General features: G+C 33.4%; 3 protein-coding genes across 4 annotated transcripts; 1 reads left to right on the forward strand and 2 right to left on the reverse strand.

Moving 5' to 3' along the window:
• Nucleotides 1–869: 869 nt before the first annotated feature.
• On the reverse strand, nt 870–4,047 carry LOC123888371 (adenylosuccinate synthetase 2, chloroplastic). The gene is made up of 4 exons (XM_045937411.1): nt 3,560–4,047; nt 2,009–2,701; nt 1,455–1,766; nt 870–1,308 (listed from the first exon to the last, which is right to left on the reverse strand). Exons 1-4 carry the CDS (start codon nt 3,839–3,841, stop codon nt 1,138–1,140), a joined length of 1,458 nt encoding a protein of 485 aa, XP_045793367.1. The 5' UTR covers nt 3,842–4,047; the 3' UTR covers nt 870–1,137.
• Nucleotides 4,048–4,872: 825 nt separating this feature from the next.
• On the forward strand, nt 4,873–9,606 carry LOC123888372. Of its 2 annotated transcripts, XM_045937412.1 has the most exons (11): nt 4,873–5,319; nt 6,776–6,870; nt 6,958–7,134; nt 7,226–7,435; nt 7,527–7,619; nt 7,701–7,811; nt 7,913–8,245; nt 8,559–8,680; nt 8,801–8,930; nt 9,019–9,139; nt 9,271–9,606. In XM_045937412.1, the coding sequence occupies exons 2-7, from the start codon at nt 6,826–6,828 to the stop codon at nt 8,045–8,047; spliced, it is 771 nt and encodes a 256-aa protein (XP_045793368.1). In that variant the 5' UTR covers nt 4,873–5,319; nt 6,776–6,825; the 3' UTR covers nt 8,048–8,245; nt 8,559–8,680; nt 8,801–8,930; nt 9,019–9,139; nt 9,271–9,606. The 2 variants fall into 2 exon arrangements, with proteins under 2 accessions (XP_045793368.1, XP_045793369.1); XM_045937413.1 differs by lacking the exon at nt 8,559–8,680.
• A 729-nt stretch (nt 9,607–10,335) lies between these two features.
• Nucleotides 10,336–12,047, reverse strand: LOC123888373. The gene is made up of 4 exons (XM_045937414.1): nt 11,701–12,047; nt 11,405–11,472; nt 11,041–11,102; nt 10,336–10,963 (listed from the first exon to the last, which is right to left on the reverse strand). The coding sequence occupies exons 1-4, from the start codon at nt 11,858–11,860 to the stop codon at nt 10,495–10,497; spliced, it is 759 nt and encodes a 252-aa protein (XP_045793370.1). The 5' UTR covers nt 11,861–12,047; the 3' UTR covers nt 10,336–10,494.
• Between the last annotated feature and the right edge of the window lie 5,430 nt (nt 12,048–17,477).

A 17,477-nucleotide genomic window follows, 5' to 3' on the forward strand; every position in this document is an offset into this window, starting at 1 on the left:
TAACATACATTAGTACTATTACAATTTTGCCCCACCTATATCTGTATACTCTATGTGGCAAAATTCAACTTTTTAATTTCATTGTATAATTAATGTACCTGGTCTATAATATATAATGAATTTAAAAAGTTGAATTTTACTTATAAAATCTCACGGAGGGAGTAATTTAATGTATGAAATCAGAATCAACTTGAGAAATGAGAATTGTTCCTTCAAATTTATTGGTAACGGACATTATTCATTTATAAAATGGATGGAAAAAGGGTGACAACTGTCCATATGTGAGATACAGATCTACAATTTGATGCTTTTTCTTCCGACCCCCGTAATTCTTTTATACCCTCCAATATTCCAATTTTGTCCTTACAGAAAAATTCGGTTCGCAGAAACCGGATTTTTTTTAGTGCAAATTCAGAGTAAATTTCGATTTTTATAAACCGAAATTTGTTTTCAAGACAAAAAATAACTTCAGTTTCTACAAACCGAAATTTTTTCAAGGGTCAAATTGAAAATTCAAGGGTATAAAAAAAACACGGGGAGAGAAAACATCCTACAATTTGCCCGTATACCTACCAACATTTCATGCCCAAAAAAGAGAAATCTCAAACAACATACAAACAAAATTGACGTTACTAGTTGAATTTAAGGAGTATATCATGATATGTTTATAGTTGCAACATTTTAATACCAATATAACCTCAAACATTTTTCTTAAAGAATCCAAATCAACTTCACTGAGACAAATGCATCTTTGTAAATTATTTCCCCTAATTGACTGTTAACTAGCATACTAATTTTGTCAAAAAAAAAAAAAAAAAAAAAATTCTAATTATACAGCACAAAAGTGTATCACGTTGAACTCAGCATCATTAAAAGTACAACGTTATTTTCTATTGCATAAATAACACTAAGAACAGATGTTCTCATCATACATATCACTTCAAAAACTCATCCTCCCAGTACTGCAAAATTAAGAGGTAAAAATGCCGTGATGAATAACAGAATAGTACATTAAATAGCTAATCCTCACTAGTCACTAGAAATGTGCTTTCAGCCCAAATCAAAATGGGAATAAAACTACGCAGAAAGCCTCTAAACTTGCTTATAGTGAGTGACATGGAAGATCAATGTGAAAAATCATTTGAATATGAGGGCATCACGGCCAGGCCCAACACCAATGTAGTGAATAGGGACACCAACAAGCTCTTCTATCCTTTCTACATACAACTGTGCAGCTCTTGGAAGATCAGAATAGTTTCTAATGGAAGAAATGTCAGTCTTCCATCCAGGAATCGCTTCATATTCCACCTAAAATATGAAATCACACAATCGTTAGAAAATACATATTCCACCTTTTTTGTTTATATATTAGTCAAATACATATAAGTTATGTATCCAAGACTTGAGCAAAGGTGGGGAGGAATGGGGTGGAGGGTAAGGGTAACAATATTTACCTTCAATTGCTCGAGAAGACGAAGATCCGATGGGAATGATTTGACTGGAGTGCCATCCTCATGTTTATAGGAGACACCCAATTGTATTTCATCAAGGTCAGACAAAACATCCAGCTTAGTGAGATTCAATGCTGAAAAACCGTTGATCTGACATGCGTATCGTAATGCAACAATATCCAACCAGCCACATCGTCGGGGGCGTCCAGTAGTCGTGCCAAACTCCTGCCCAGCAAATCTGAGGAGATCACCTCCTGGACCCAAAATTTCAGTTGGAAAAGGACCAGAACCAACTCTTGTAGTGTATGCTTTCACCTGCACATTCAAAATAAATTTATGAACCATCTAGCCAGTGTTGAGTATACTTAAATTGCTGACATGATCTACGTTGGGGAAAAACATACACTTGACGATATTGAGCTAAAAGTAAATTTGGCAATTAAAAATGATGACTTATATATGAGAAGCATGGCATTTTATAGGGTATGAAATTTCAAACAAAATATAATACATAATAAAACAACTCCTACAAACAATATAGATAAATATTCACTTACCACTCCTACTAAGTCACCAACTACTCTTGGAGCAATACCAAGACCGGTGCATATCCCGCCAGCTGATGGGCTAGAAGAAGTAACAAAGGGATAAGTGCCAAAATCAATGTCCAACATGGTTGCTTGTCCTCCTTCAACCAAGATCTTCTTCTTTTGTGTTATGGCTTCATTCATGACATGCACGGTATCAGCAATATAGGGTTCCAACCTTTCAGCGTACCTCTTGTATTTCTCAACTTCTTCCCTTAACACATCCGGACCATACTTAAAGTCTTTGAACCTCGATGCTGCATCTGATAACAAAAGATCAAGCTTCTGAGGTAAAGTTTCCATGTACCTCAAATCACCAACTCTAATCCCATTACGGTTAGCTTTGCTAGAGTAGCACGGTCCAATGCCTCTCTTGGTGGTGCCAATGAAAGATTTAGAGAGCTCAGCTTCTCTCAGCCCATCCACTGTTTGGTGGAAATCGAACAAGAGGTGAGCCCGATCTGAAATCAATATCCTTCCCTTGCAAGAGACCCCATTCGATTCAAGGTTGTCAATCTCTTGAAACAACCCCGGCAGGTGTACTACAACACCATTACCAATAACACACAGTGTATCCTCATTAAGGATACCAGAAGGAACAAGATGAAGGGCAAACTTTTTCCCCTCCGAATTATAAATGGTATGCCCAGCATTAGCTCCACCCTGGAAAAATTTAATCACAAATCATCAGTGCAAAATTCAAAACAACATTAAAAACCATTCACCAACACAAAGCAAAACCAAATCTTGCATGATATCATTAGGCTACATTACAGTAATCAATCAAATGTTCACTAGTCAGTCTTCGAAGGGCCCGTTTGGATTGTCTTATTTTTGAGCTTATGCAAAACAACTTATGCAAATAAATAAGTTTTTATGCATTATTATAAACTTTTCAAGGTAGTTTATGAAAAAACAACTTATAAAAATACAATTTTTGTTAGTAAAAACTTATAAATTAACATAAAAATTTATTTATTTGCATAAGCTATATTTACAAGCTCAAAAATAAGCTGAATCCAAACGGGGGCCCAAGTACCGATCACTTAGACAGTTTGGATAAAGTTCTAAATCTAATAAACAACTAAAGAAAAAGTCAAATTGATAATGCATAAGCTAAAATCTCCTTCAGCCTCTCGAGTTCCCTCATCTAAGTTTCAAAGGAATCTACAAACTTAAACTGTAACAGGTTTTTTCCCTAGGTTATGAACCGAAAACTTATCACAGTGAAAATACCTCCATAACACAAACTAGTCAAAGAGAAAAACCTAATTATTCCAAAAATCTAACTCATACATGTGAATGTATCAAGGTGTCAATGTATCAAACAGCATGCAGAAACAAATCCATTCAATCATATATCAAAAAGTGAAAAATTAACCAACCCTAATACAAAACTAACATCATCATCGTCATCAGCATATAGTAATTTCATTGATTTCTAAACATAACCCATGATTAGCAACATATAAACTAGGGTTTAAAAGGGAAAAAGAAAGGAACTTGAGAAAGTAAGAAAACCTGACAACGAGCAACGATTTCGAAGTGTTGAGCTAAGATATCAACAAGCTTTCCTTTTCCCTCATCACCCCATTGACAACCGAGAACACCGGAAACCTGACTAAGTGACTCGATTCGAGCGGCGAGAGGAACGGCGGCGGTGAGTTTAGTAGGAGGAGATGTAACTGGCTTGGCGGCGCAAACGACGACGTTTGGAGTAAAACGATTGTGGAAAGTGAATGGGTGTTGAGATTGAGGAGTGCATAGTGTGCGAGAATCGAAACGCAGTGATGAGATGCTCATTGCTGTAATACGCGCACGAAATGAAACAGAGAAAGAAGAAGCTGAGAGAGAAAGTGGCAGATACGCGGCGTGCGTTTAAAAGACGCTTCAAAAAGGGCTGCGTTTTGTTTTGTAGCTAACCACTGTTTTGGTCCGAATGAGTGTTGTGTTGTGTTGTGTTGCGTTGGATCCTACTACTAGTGTTTTTTCTTATCATTTGGTCTTATAAGTTAAAGATACATTTGACTGATTTATATTTTATGGTAATCGAGATTAAGGGTAGTTTATATATCACGCTCATATTCACACCTTTTAAATCATCAAGACCTTTTTACAAAGGACAAAACTGTGACTGATTAACCTAAAGCGGACAATCTCTCAAAAATGTAATTTGAGGTTAGACCCAATTGATAATAGACAGTCCAATCGATTGTTAATTGTTAGCTAATTGTTATTAAATAGATGAGTATAACTATAAGACACAATCCACACAATAAGAGCACTATCAGGAGCAGCAGCAACAACAACAAATTGAAAAGGTTTAATCAGCTGATCCATCGACAATTCAGTCCGCACAATATAATATGAAAATTTTTAAAGTTGGTTAGATGATGACTATTTTTTTATGTTTCATACAATTTAAATAGAGGCACTACTACAAAAAGGAGTTTTAATAGCGCCAATTTAATAGCGCTTATTGAAAAAACGCTATTAAAACATAAACCGGAGCTCTTATTATAGCGGTTTTAGAAAAAGCGCTGTTAAAGCCTTGAACCAAAGTACACTATAATAGCGTTTTGTTAAAAACCGCTATTAAAGCCAAAAACGCGGAGCTTTTTAATAGCGCTTCTGAAAAAGTGCTATTAAAATTTATACCCTATAATAGCGCATTTTACGTAACCGCTATAGTAGATGAAATTGATAAATAAAAAACTGTCATGGGTGGGTCTCGAACCCTTGACCCATTGGTTGGTTAATCATATAATAAAAATATATATATATTTGTAAAAAAAAAAAAAAGAGAATGTAACAAAAAAGAAAAAGGAACCCACAATCCCACAATTTCAGCAATCTCCTTCTTCCTTTCCAAAAACAAAAAACCCAGCAACTCAAGATGCTTCCCTATCAAATTTACGCTCTCACGATTTTGTTTTCCCGCACTAATTTCCCACTCTCCCAGCAATCTCAAACCCACGATCTTCAATCTCAAACATTGAAATCAAACCGTAAAAACAAAATCAATCTATTTCGACCTTCTTCAAACCATTCCCAAAAATTGAACTCAAACCCTAGAATCGAAATTGATCGTCTTCTAGCTTCAAACCCAAAGGAATCAAACTTAGATAGAAATCATTCCTTTGTAATCAAACTCAGACCAATCAGAACTTCCCAAAGAAATCGAAGTTAGAGCCATCGTTATCCATTAATCTTTCCTCTTCTCACATCGTTCTCAAATCGAAGTTAGAGCCATCGTTCTCACATCGTCACTTCTGTTTCAGGTGCTCTTTTATGCAACTTGATCTAAGATGTTGTTTTTGTTCTTTGATTTTTTTTTTCAATTTTCTTTCTTCCCTCATAATCTTGTGACCGTGTTCATATGTGTTCATATATGCGCTTAGTAATTACAATGTTTATATATGTGACCCAAAATTGTTTGTGTTCATATATGCGCTTAGTGATTTTCTTTCTTCCCTCATAATTTTCTTTTTTCAATTTTTTCAATATTTATAATTATAGTGTTCATATGTGTAGTTACAGTGTTCTGCAACTTAGTAATTACAATCTTTTAACATATAAGCAGTGATACATCTGATTGGTTAATATTTATCTTTTCATACATTATTAAGTTCCTACAGTACTAAAAACTACTGATTGGAAATATACATTATTAGAAATATCAGTTTTTGAGCTCTTTGATATAAAGCACCCAATATCCTCTTGTATTTGCACTCCAATTGTAAAGTTCAACATAGAATAATGACCTTCATGCTCGGCCTTGTTGTTCTATTTATAGGCTTAGCTGCCTATTTTACACCGCCTGGTTGTGAAGCTCTTAATTTCTTACTCATTAAGGTTTTGACAATGTGAGAAAGAAGAATTGAATTCCCTTCCTTTTCATTACATGACCGACTCCTTTTGTCGATGAGATGCTAGCTTCTTTTCTTATGAAGTAAGGCTCTTTCTGGTTAGTGACACCAGCTGCTCTGTGTTATGTTAAACTTGGGCCACAAATTTTGTATAATTTGGATTATTAGTGAGTGACTTATGGCCCAATTAGTGAAGAAAGGTATTTGACCATTTGACAGCAACGACCATCAACTTTAGAGCCCAGTTTCACCTAGATTTATGTCAAATTTGCTGAAGCTTGTGAAACCCAAAATTGTAGAAATTTGTCTTAGCTTTCCAGGAGCGCAAAGATCATCAAAATCCGATATTCGTAGCTCCATATATGCGCTGCCGAAGTCAGAAAGGTCAAAATGATTAAAAACCCAAAAATTAATAATGTTTAGCAATTAAGCCCAAATTGAACCCATAAGTATAAAATGCATCTAAGACCTATAATTTAGACAAAAATAAAGATTATCAAACCAAATATGAGAGTTAATTAAAGTATAAAATCAACACTTATCATTGGCTCCAATTTTCCCTTATGTTTTATCTACTTTTTCTTAATTCAAATGTTGATTTTTTCTTCTTTGTAATTTACTAACACTTGGATTAAGAAAAATTGAGAAAGCATGAGTGAAAAATGGAGAGATCCAAATCCATGAAAATGTAAGAAAATCTTTGGACTAAGTAATGTAACTTACTCATAACTCAATTAAGTCACATTCTGGCTGAGGTACTTGAGTTTGTATGGTATAGTAACTTATAACTTATTTTTTAGTCTTTTATTGTTATTGATTTACAAACTTAATTAATGTTATTCTCACTGTTAGTAACATTTTTTTACAGGTGAATGGCTTCTAATAGTCCAAAAAAAAAAGGAACACGTGGTGACTCTGATGCGAAAAATTTTCAAAGCTAAAAGTAGTGGAATTAAGCTGGAAGTAAGTACATGTTGCTATATTATAAATACAATTTTTATATAGTTAAAAGGCTAAATGAAAACTAATTTATGTAAGTTGTGTTTTCAGGTTACATGGAATAATAGAGGGCAGTCAATTGGACGTAACAGCAGATACTTAAGTAGTTACATTGGTCTCACCGCTCGTCGGATAGTTCCAATTTATTTTGACCGTTGGAACGCGAAAGATGAAACCGTAAGACCTGCCTATGATGCTTATAAAAAAGATATTTGGGACGAAATTAGAGTAAGACGCTAACTTAAGCTAATTATTCTACATAAGCATTAAGTTAATCTATTTGTGTATATTTGGTAATGATCTCCATATTGTCGTGCAGTCAGCTTTTGAAATTGGCGATGAACATTACGATTATGTAATGACAGTAGCTGGAACTTGTCTTAGAGCATTTAGAACCAAGTTGACAACAGAGTATCTAAGAGATGGTGATGGTAATGTTATTAGACAACGGCCGAGTAAATATTCTCATGTAATTGAGCAAGAGCATTGGGATATTTTTGTTGCTAAGCGTGAGACTGAAGAATTTCAGGTAATATATTATTGAAAAATTATTTTTATCACTTGATTTAGTTTCTTTAACAAATATACAGTTGATGCCTCTGACAATTTAATGAATGCAGAAAATTAGTAAAGAAAACCGAGAAAGGGCATTAAATCCTCAACATCCATATAAAAAAGGACGTCTAGGATATGCTCGTCTTGAAGATGACATGGTAAGTATGTGCATAAATATATTGTACAAGATGGTAAAATTGTGTTTTAATTTCTATTTTAACGTGTCAAATTTTACATAGATAAAAGAAACGGGAGAACAGATTATACCCCGTGTTAATGTTTGGGTGTCTGCTCGTGTGGGTAAGGATGGAGAGATTGATGAAAATGTTCAGAGTGTGAAGGATAAATGTGTAAGTTAAATAGTATTCTACATAAATGTAAGAATTTGTTGTTCAGTAATTAATTATTATGATGGATAACAAGTTTCTTCTTGCTTATCAATTAATGTCAGGATGAGTTAACACAATCTTTAACGGAAGAAGAGGAACAAGACCTTGCTCCTACTGATACGCTATTTAAGGCTCTAGATCTCCCAGAGTACTCTGGTCGTGTTAGGAGCTATGGTAAAGGGGTAACTACTAACTAGGAAACGATTATATGCACCTAGAAGTAACAGCACACAAGCACAGGTTAATGAGATCAAAGCCAAATTAGAGCGGCTAGAGAAGCTACACGCCAATGAAATAACAGGGAGACAACAACCAGAGAAAATGGCGGAGAGACAACAACCAGAGAAAATGGTGGAGAGGCAAAAACAACCTGAAGAAGTTATTCTTCCTTTCAAGTTATTCTTTTCTCTTGCTACTCTTTATATAGTTACTATTACTTGCCACCTCATCATTCTTTCCTTTCTCACACTTATGTTGGGCTTAGGATCATAATCAAGGCCCACTACACAATTCAAGTCTCTATCATATTGTCTTATAGCAGAGACCGAGGGCTGTATCTTATGTCTTGAATATATTTGGCACATCCTAAACGCTCACAAGTTTTTCTTTAATTGTCAAATGCTTCGATAGGACCTGTTATATTCATATCACATGAGTAATTTCATGATAATAGTAATAACTTCATGTTCTCATTCATGTTCATTGTAGTCTTTGTTTCAAGACATTTGAAAGTCTTGTTATGATTAAGCCCTGCATTTGAGGGTTGTGGATTCAAAATGACATCAATATCTACTCAGCAACAGTTCTGATATGCCCAGCCACCGTCGAAGGTGCTTCATTCGAACCAATAAGTCATTGCAATGATATCATAATAAAGCTTGTAGTTTATCTAGTTTGACAATTTCTCCTATATTTCTGGTTTTGAGCTGGCTTCTTGATTTTCTTGTCAGCCTATTAGAGCATTCACTTGGCAAGGTCACTGAGAACTTATATTTTTGGTTGGTGTCTCCCGGTATTAAAGTTTATCATGCTTCTTTTTAATTGTGAAACTTCTCAATATTACTCCCAAAGACATGACTTGTGAGTAGCTTATTTTCTTGTTAGTGTTATTTGTTATGTTTCATTCAAGTTTGAACACTAAGTGTTGGATTTTCTGGTTCTTTGGCAGTAAATTTTTTAAAGAGTTACAAGCTTGTCTTATAGCTTTCAAAGAATTAGCTTGATGTGGTGAAGGTCAAATGACATTTGACGTAATTCTGTATGGGTAGTTCAATGACAATTTTCTAGAGGTATGTCAAATTTGTTTACATTTCGTGCTTTAGCACATTATGAGCCAATGATTTTTCTTCAATTGTAACCCCTAGGGAGTCATTGAATTTAAATTCGTTCTTGTATCTTGTATACTATGAATAACTTTCAGGTTAAGAAGCTCTACATCCAGAGGAAAGATTAAATCAAATAGTCGAAAAAGATCTAATGACAAAGTGACTTTGTTAAATGGGAAGAAATGGTCCACGTTGCACTCATCTGTAGACATTTTAGGTGACTCTGTTGATTATGTGTAATTGCATATGCCTCTAAGCATTAGTACTCAGGCATCACATGAGCTAAACTAAGACTTTTCTCTTGTACTAAAGATCAACGATTTAGAAACTGAGTGGTGTCATTCATACATGCTATAAGCAAAGGATTGATTAAGTTTGAAATTTTGAGTTGTATTTTGTTGTTGGATTATTTTATATCCCATACTTGGTTATGTTGTAGTGCACGTCACTTATTTTTTATGTGTTGTTGATTAATAAAATTTGTTTAGTTTTTTTTTTTTGGTTATCAAAGTACAGTATATTACAAAATTTAGACAAAAAATGATTTTTTTTTTTAATTTGAAAAAGGACTTATAATAGCGCTTCTGGGCACGGGCGCTATTAAAAGTTGTTTGCTGGAAGGACTATAATAGCGCTTTACACACGGGCGCTATTAAATAACAGACATATAATATCGCTTTTAGAATAAAACGCTATTAAAACTCGCTTCCAAAGTCCTAGCAGATGGCGCCAACTTACATACGATAGCGGTTTTTGCAAGAAGCGCTATTAAAAGTGGACATTTGATAGCGCTTATAAAACGCTATTGTAGGCACCGAACTTATAATAGCGGTATCAGTAATAGCGCTTTAAAGTGCTATTAAAAGCTAAAAAAAGCGCTATTAAAGGCCTTAATTTGTTGTAGTGAGGATTAATATTTTCATTTTTTGTGTATTTTTTTAAATTGGATCCTCTCAATCTCTTTTCTCTACATCTCTCTCCTTCCTCTCTATCTCTCTCAAGAGATATTGAAATTAAGAGAGGGACAGAGAGGATGAAGAGAGATGTAAAGAAAAGAGATGAAGAGGATCTAAGTCCATATTTTTTATTTGTTAAATGACTATTTTAAATATTCAAGTAGAACCTTCAAATATTCGAGAGGCCAAAGCTGATACCACCAACACCATTTATTAAACAAGTCAGAAATAATAATAACTCTTTTCTAAATCAACTATGAGAAATTCAATTTAGACAAACATTAATGTATCACTACTTTTTGTTAACAAAATCCACTCTAACCAAATCACTATCATTTGGTGACAATAATAATGCCCCATCATTCAAGGTAGTGTCCCTTCCTTGACTACAAGCAAAGGCATCCTCTCCTTGCTTCCCTTAGTTTTTTCCTTCAATTCTTCTAACACCCCATTTGAATTTGCACCCTTCTCATTATTACCCCCTCCTTTCTTAGTAGAACCCTTCCATGTTGCTAACCTCTTCAATTCAGAGCAGAACCCAGTTATTTGACTCAGAATTTCCCTGCCACCCAACAAATTTTGAGCTGAAAATGTACTCTTTAATCTTGATTTTCCATTACTTCTTACATGACACTCTTTTGAACCATTCATCTCATTCAAATTGTCCCTTTTAATGTATTGTCTCAACAAAGGCTTCTTCAACTTGTTGGTTCCAACATTGAAATTTTTAGCAACAAAGTTTGGATTTTTATTCTCAATGTCTTCATCCATGTTCCTTAAACAATTGGGTCTTGCAGATTTCTCACAGTGCTTAACAACTGAAGAATTTTCCCTAAACAACATAAAAACCATATTAATCAATCATACTCATACACCATACTTAGTTTTTCTTTGGTAAAAATTTGGTACCTTTGTTTTCTCTCCCTAAATGGAAGAATTTCAGAAAAGCTTCCAAATCTTAATAGCTTTGCCTGCACAATAAAAATGAAGTGAATTTCTTTAGTAAATTCATTACAGAAATTTTTTTTAGGTTCAATATATTAAAAAGAGTTTAAGGGATCATGCATAGCAATATTGTCTCCCCTAGGTCTATGGATGTAGTTTTAAAAAGATTGGTTTTGTCCTCCAAAAAAGATTATCGTCGCAGCTTGTTGTCCGTTTTCCTTTCACCTATGTGTAATTATTTTGGAAATATATATATATATATATATGTTATGATATATTAATTAATAATAATTAGAAAGAAAAAAAAAACAAAATTTGAGGTAGTTACCTTGGAGTTGGTTGTGTTTATGGTTGTGGGTTTGAGAAAATCTTGAGCAATTTTGGGATGATTGCAATCTGCAAGAGAAGCAAAATTAATTAATTAAGCTTATGTTTGGTATCGGTGGGTATGCCAAAATCACGGCGACTCAAAGTGAATTTACAGAAGCTACGTGGTGTAGGTTTAGAAAATCGAGCTGGATCATTGTGATTCTGACATATCCACCGTGATACTTAACATACACTAAGCACCGGAGAAAACCCATTAAAGAAAAATAATCTTGACCCTTTTGAAGAAGGTCTCACCATGAGTGCAAAACCAGATTTCATCATCATCTTCATTAACAAGAAGCTCATTGGAAGAAGCAGAGAAATCAAACCATTTAGGCGCGTCGAAGTTTTCATAAGTGTCGTCTACAATGAAGGTGGAATCGATGTTGTCCCAATCAATGTTTTCCGGTTCCATCTTGGTGTTGAATCTGAAAAGATAAAAAAAATGAAAAAGAGAATTAGAAATGTGAAATTGAAAGGAAAAGTGAATGGAAAATTTGCTGTGAATGAAATGATAATGATCGAAAGATGTGTTATTGTTTAATGAGAGAAATTTGTTCAAGCAAAAACTTAGAGCAATGAACAAATGAAGCTGAATTGTGTTGTTTGTATAGTGTAACATTTGATTATGTAACGTTTGAAGCATCATAGTATTCAACTTATCAACTTAGGATGTTTCAAACAATTTCGACCGTTGGGACCCTTTATTGAAACACTTTTTAATTTTTGGTAAACTTTAATTAATTAATATTTTGTGTCAAAAAAAATTAATTAATATATTCAATTTAAAAATTATTTGTTTACTTAATTAGATCCACTAAAAGGATGAATGGTTTTGGATAACCTAATTTCTATTTCGAGGTGAAACAATTTTTGGTAAAATTTTACTAGAGATAACAATAAGTAGGGTATAAGTAGGTATAATGAAATTAGCCCTCATATCCATAATTTTTAAAAATACATGTACCCAAACTCATATTTGCATGAGCATGAGTAACAACTTTAATAGGTCTACTCATACTCGTGACCCGCACTTTCCAGTAATTTGTTCTTGAATGATAGGTCTACTCTCGAATATAAAGGTTTTGTGTTCAAGTAGTTGGACAACTTTAATTGGATTCTTCCGAAGTAGGTGAATGTCGAGTTGTTGACCTGAATGCTTTTGGCTATTTTTGGTAAGTCTTCTCGAGGCCTAATTGTAAATATTGGAGTTCTCTAGATCAAGGCACTAAGGATGAAAAGATAAATGGCTCGGTTATAGTCATTGGAACGAACTCGGTAACAATGAAAAATCATTAGTTAAACTGGCTTGGCTTACGCTTCCATTCATTTGCGGATTTTTTTCCCAATTTGAACTAGACAAACTTTGGAACTCAAAATTGAAAAAAGGGGGGGTTAGAAAAGAATTACAAGGGTGGGAAAGAGAAAAAAAAATACAAATAACAATTCAACGATCCGGTTTGATTAGGCTGAAACAGTGAATAACTAACTCACATTTGACTAAAAAATTTAATTTGTTAATAACAAATCTTTTTTGGCTTATACACCCCTTCTCCATTTTACATTTTTCCCCTCTCTAACATACCTATTTCCTATAAAATATTAAGTGATGTTTCGTTAAAGGAAAGTTTTTTTTTTTTTTTGAAGAAGCTAAATTGGTTCACTCAAATTGGTACAAGAGATAATCGAACCCCAAACCTTAAGAGGAGCACACTCTCACTCTCAGATCCCAAGTCAATACCAATGCACCAATCCAAGTGGGTTGAAAAGATATATTTTTTTAAACGACTAAAGTTAGTAATTAACAACAAATGTTAATTATTTTCATCAAATTTAAACTTTGATTTTTTTACACCTTAATTTTTTTAACCTTTAACTAAAACCAGCTGAACTAAATTTAATGATATTAATAAATAGAAAGCATGTGAGAGCATGTGTAATTATAAAGTTACTTCGATCATCTCATAAAAATTTCTCATTTATATTTTGTCCTTGGCTAAAAATAATTATCGATTTAGAATACTAACGAAATATTTATTATTTTTTCTATCATGTGTAAATTTGCACATTTTAAGAAGTTCAAAATAGTAAATTTGTATTGAAACTTATGCATTTATATTAAATGTATAACTTTCTAATAAATAATTATTCTTTTTTAAAAAAAAAACTTATTATTTTTAGTTGTTTTAACGTATACAATATTGTACTTGTAGATGTTAATTAGACAAACACTTTCTAAAAAATCACATCAAATTTTATTGAACATTTTTATGAGACAGAAACATCGGTAAGAAGCTTTGTGTTGCAAATAGCACTATATTATAGTTTCTTTCTTGTGTTGATCAATTTCATCTCAATGAAAGAAGAATTGCTGGTCTATGGAGGTTCCATCCAACAATGAATGAATAAATGAAAGGGTAGGTGGAAGTTGGCATTTATTGTTGGTCTGCAAGCAAGTAAACTTCTTTATGAAAAAATACTAAGTAGGCCAACCACATCAACATCAAATAATAAAACTAACTTCTTTGTAAATTTGTAATTAATTATCTTTATTCGCTATTTTTACCTAACAGAATCTTTCAATGCTCTTGCTAGGATGCGCGTGTGGAGAATTTTGCACAAGCAACATTCTTTTTCTAACGCACAAATATGAATTGTTCGGTGTTCAACATGCTACATAAGTGATCAAAATACATATTGGAAATTAAATTGTGGGAGCTTCTACGGTACATCTGAAAAATTTCAATGTACCGATATATTAGATCAATTAATTAATATGTTAACGATTATTTTTATAAATCAAAAAACTATTTGTCGATTATTATTTTTTAGAGATGATGATTTCATAAGAAAAAACACAAGTTCAATGTTTTATAAGCATTATACTAACTTTTTTACATTTTTTCATTAAAAAATCCAATAATGACTATTATTAGTGATAAAAAATTCAAAAAAAAATAAATAATTTTTTTACAATTTTGATAAATAGCATTTAGTTATTATAATATTTTAAATGATAAAAAAATTATTTCTTTCAAAAAATATTCATTCGCTTAATAATTTAATGATTTAGTGTATCAGTATATTGAAATTTTTCTGATGTACCATAAAATTTTCGTTAAATTATATATAAATTGTTCGATGCTCACGCATATGTACCAACATACTGTATGTAGCAGTTAGAAGAAAAACATGTTTTAACTTTTTAATTCGTACTTTCACATTTGACACATTTTTTTCGTACTGTTCACTTTATTAGGCATGAGAATATGAGAGATACCCCTAACAGGATATGTGAATCTATTCTTCACTGCTTCCTCCACATGCTACTTACTTCATAGAAGTTATTGCAATTGACACAGCCCTTCATATCACCTATAGCCAAGCGGAGAATTATTATTAATTTCCTTAGTATGCTTAACAAGTGCAATATCTCATTTATCGAGTATTTTGATGATAATAAAAAGTTAACATAACAAAAACAACATTTTACGTACTTAACTGTGTGTTCAAGTGTGTAGGAATGAGAAACAAATTTAAAAGATACATTAAGTACATTCTTATGATCCACCATCCAACAGACTTAAGTTAAGGAAAACTTTAATCTTCTAAACCACATTAGAAGAAAAAAAGTTAAGGTCAACGTTATGTCCATCATCCGGACATCACATAAAGGCTTCATAAAAAAGAGTATCAATAATGGTTTTGATCAACCATTGTCTAGACGGCCAGAATGACAATGTTTCGGTACGTGCTATGTTCATCCTCTGGAGTGGACAATTAACTGGTGACAATGAAGACCAAGTAGAAGAATGTGTTTGTCTGGATCTGCTCTATCATCATCTGGACAACAAAAGTCAAGTCAACATATGGATATAAGTTGGAAACTTTCACCATTCTCTCAACCCATCATACTGGTGACATTGAATTTTTATTGTATATCATCTCAATGAGAGTTAGAATCTAATACAGACTCACATATTATGTAACCCGCCCAATAGTGACAACAACTTGTTATTCATACAAAAAGTTCTTCTATAAGGCAGGACGTCCCTCTAGGGCTAGAAGGCTAGGAAAATTCTTCTAAATTATTGGGTAGGAAATCCTTACGGTAGCGAGGAAATCTTGACGTGATAACCTTAATTACTAGGTGAAGTCTTTTAATTTATATGGAAGCAATAAAATCTTGATTTGATAACCTTAAGTACGAAAATAATCAACTATAGTGAAGTTAAATCCTTCTAAATAAAGAATACAAAATCACTCTATTAAAGGTCGGCTAGACTAGCTAACTTACTGTCTTACAATGAATCACAATATGACGCAGTACGGAAGCGTGAAGGAAAAGCAAGCGCTAATCCTTTTAGATAAAGGTTCTGGAATCCACCAGATTTCCGGAATCCACCAGAAAGAGTAATTTGGAATCCACCAAATTTGAGAAAAATCTCTGAATTTTATTCAATCAAAAGGTTTCCTTCAAGGCTACAATAATTTAGTTTAAATAGGAGTGAAAAATAAAATTAACAAATCTCCTAAAAGATTGTAAACATAAAAACCACAAACCTAGCTAAATAAAAATTACAAATCTACCTAAAATATAAAAAAATAACTAACCTAGGTGAAATATAAAAATAAGAAATCAACCTAAAATATAATAAAACTAAATCTAACTAAAATAATAATATACAGAAGAAATCCTCCTACATCAGTCTCCTCTACCTCAAAAGAACTCGACCCCGAGTTCTCGTTTTGATAAAGAGCTTCCTTTGCAGGTTGACTCCTCCAATGAACAAGAGACCACCCTCCTGGATCCCATTGAAAGAAGTGAGAGGACCTGTCTCGTGTCAACACATTCAAATAACCACCGGGGTTCCATTGCTCAAAGATAGAACACAAAATTTGAAATTTATCACAAAAGGGTATTTGACCCAACTCAGTTAACATGCTTGAGCTAGTGCCTAAACCATAAGATTTAAGGTAAAATCCGAATTGAACCCGATCTACAAGCAAACCTTTGAGTTCAATGTGACGGCTGTGATGCGGCGGTTTTGCTGAGATGGAAGTCGTCGCCTGCATCCTAGTGTCTCGAGGTTCTAGTGGCGGTGAGGTTGTTGTTGGATTTCGCACAAATACATCTGGCTTAGACAGAGCTGCCATAGGTAGGTCGACATCAAGTTGTGGATCGCCAGACTTGCACAAGACAATTTTTTTTATCCTATTTGGAGTCTCTTCACCTCCCTCTTCGGACACAACTTCCTCATCCTCAGAACTCGAGTCGTCAGTAGATGGGTTGTTGCGGTTGTTGTCGCCGTTTCTGTTGTTGTTATTGTTTCTATTGTTATTGTAGTTTCGGTTGTTGTTAGATAACGTTGTCACCTGTGTTGTCAGAGCGGTGATGGCCGCGGTTAAAGCCGTCATGGCACCATAAAACTCTGCTTTCGTCATCGGTTGATCTCCCATCTGATCACGTTAGGAAAAGAACAGGAGAAACCTGCTCTGATACCAACTGACGCAGTACGGAAGCGCTAGGTTAGCAAAACGCTAAACCTAATGGATAAAGACAAGCCGCAAACACAAACTTGTCAAAATAGGGTTTCGGAGTCCACCGAAAGAGTAATTTGGAATCCACCAAATTTGAGAAAATTCTCTGTATTTTTATTGAATCAAAAAGTTTCCTTCAAGGCTACAATAATTTAGTTTAAATAGGAGTGAAAAATAAAATTAACAAATCTCCTAAAAGATTGTAAACATAAAAACCACAAACCTAGCTAAATAAAAATTACAAATCTACCTAAAATATAAAAAAATAACTAACCTAGGTGAAATATAAAAATAAGAAATCAACCTAAAATATAATAAAACTAAATCTAACTAAAATAATAATATACAGAAGAAATCCTCCTACATCACAATATAGCAAAAAGATTAAACTCCACAACGTCAAATCAATGTTTGTTTTTTTGTTAATAGACGAAATGATAAAAGTCATTGAAAACTCACACACACACACAAAGTAGAGTGACTAGAGTTCG

This window comes from Trifolium pratense, linkage group LG6 (assembly GCF_020283565.1).
Source record: "Trifolium pratense cultivar HEN17-A07 linkage group LG6, ARS_RC_1.1, whole genome shotgun sequence".
NCBI classification, from domain to species: Eukaryota; Viridiplantae; Streptophyta; class Magnoliopsida; order Fabales; family Fabaceae; genus Trifolium; species Trifolium pratense.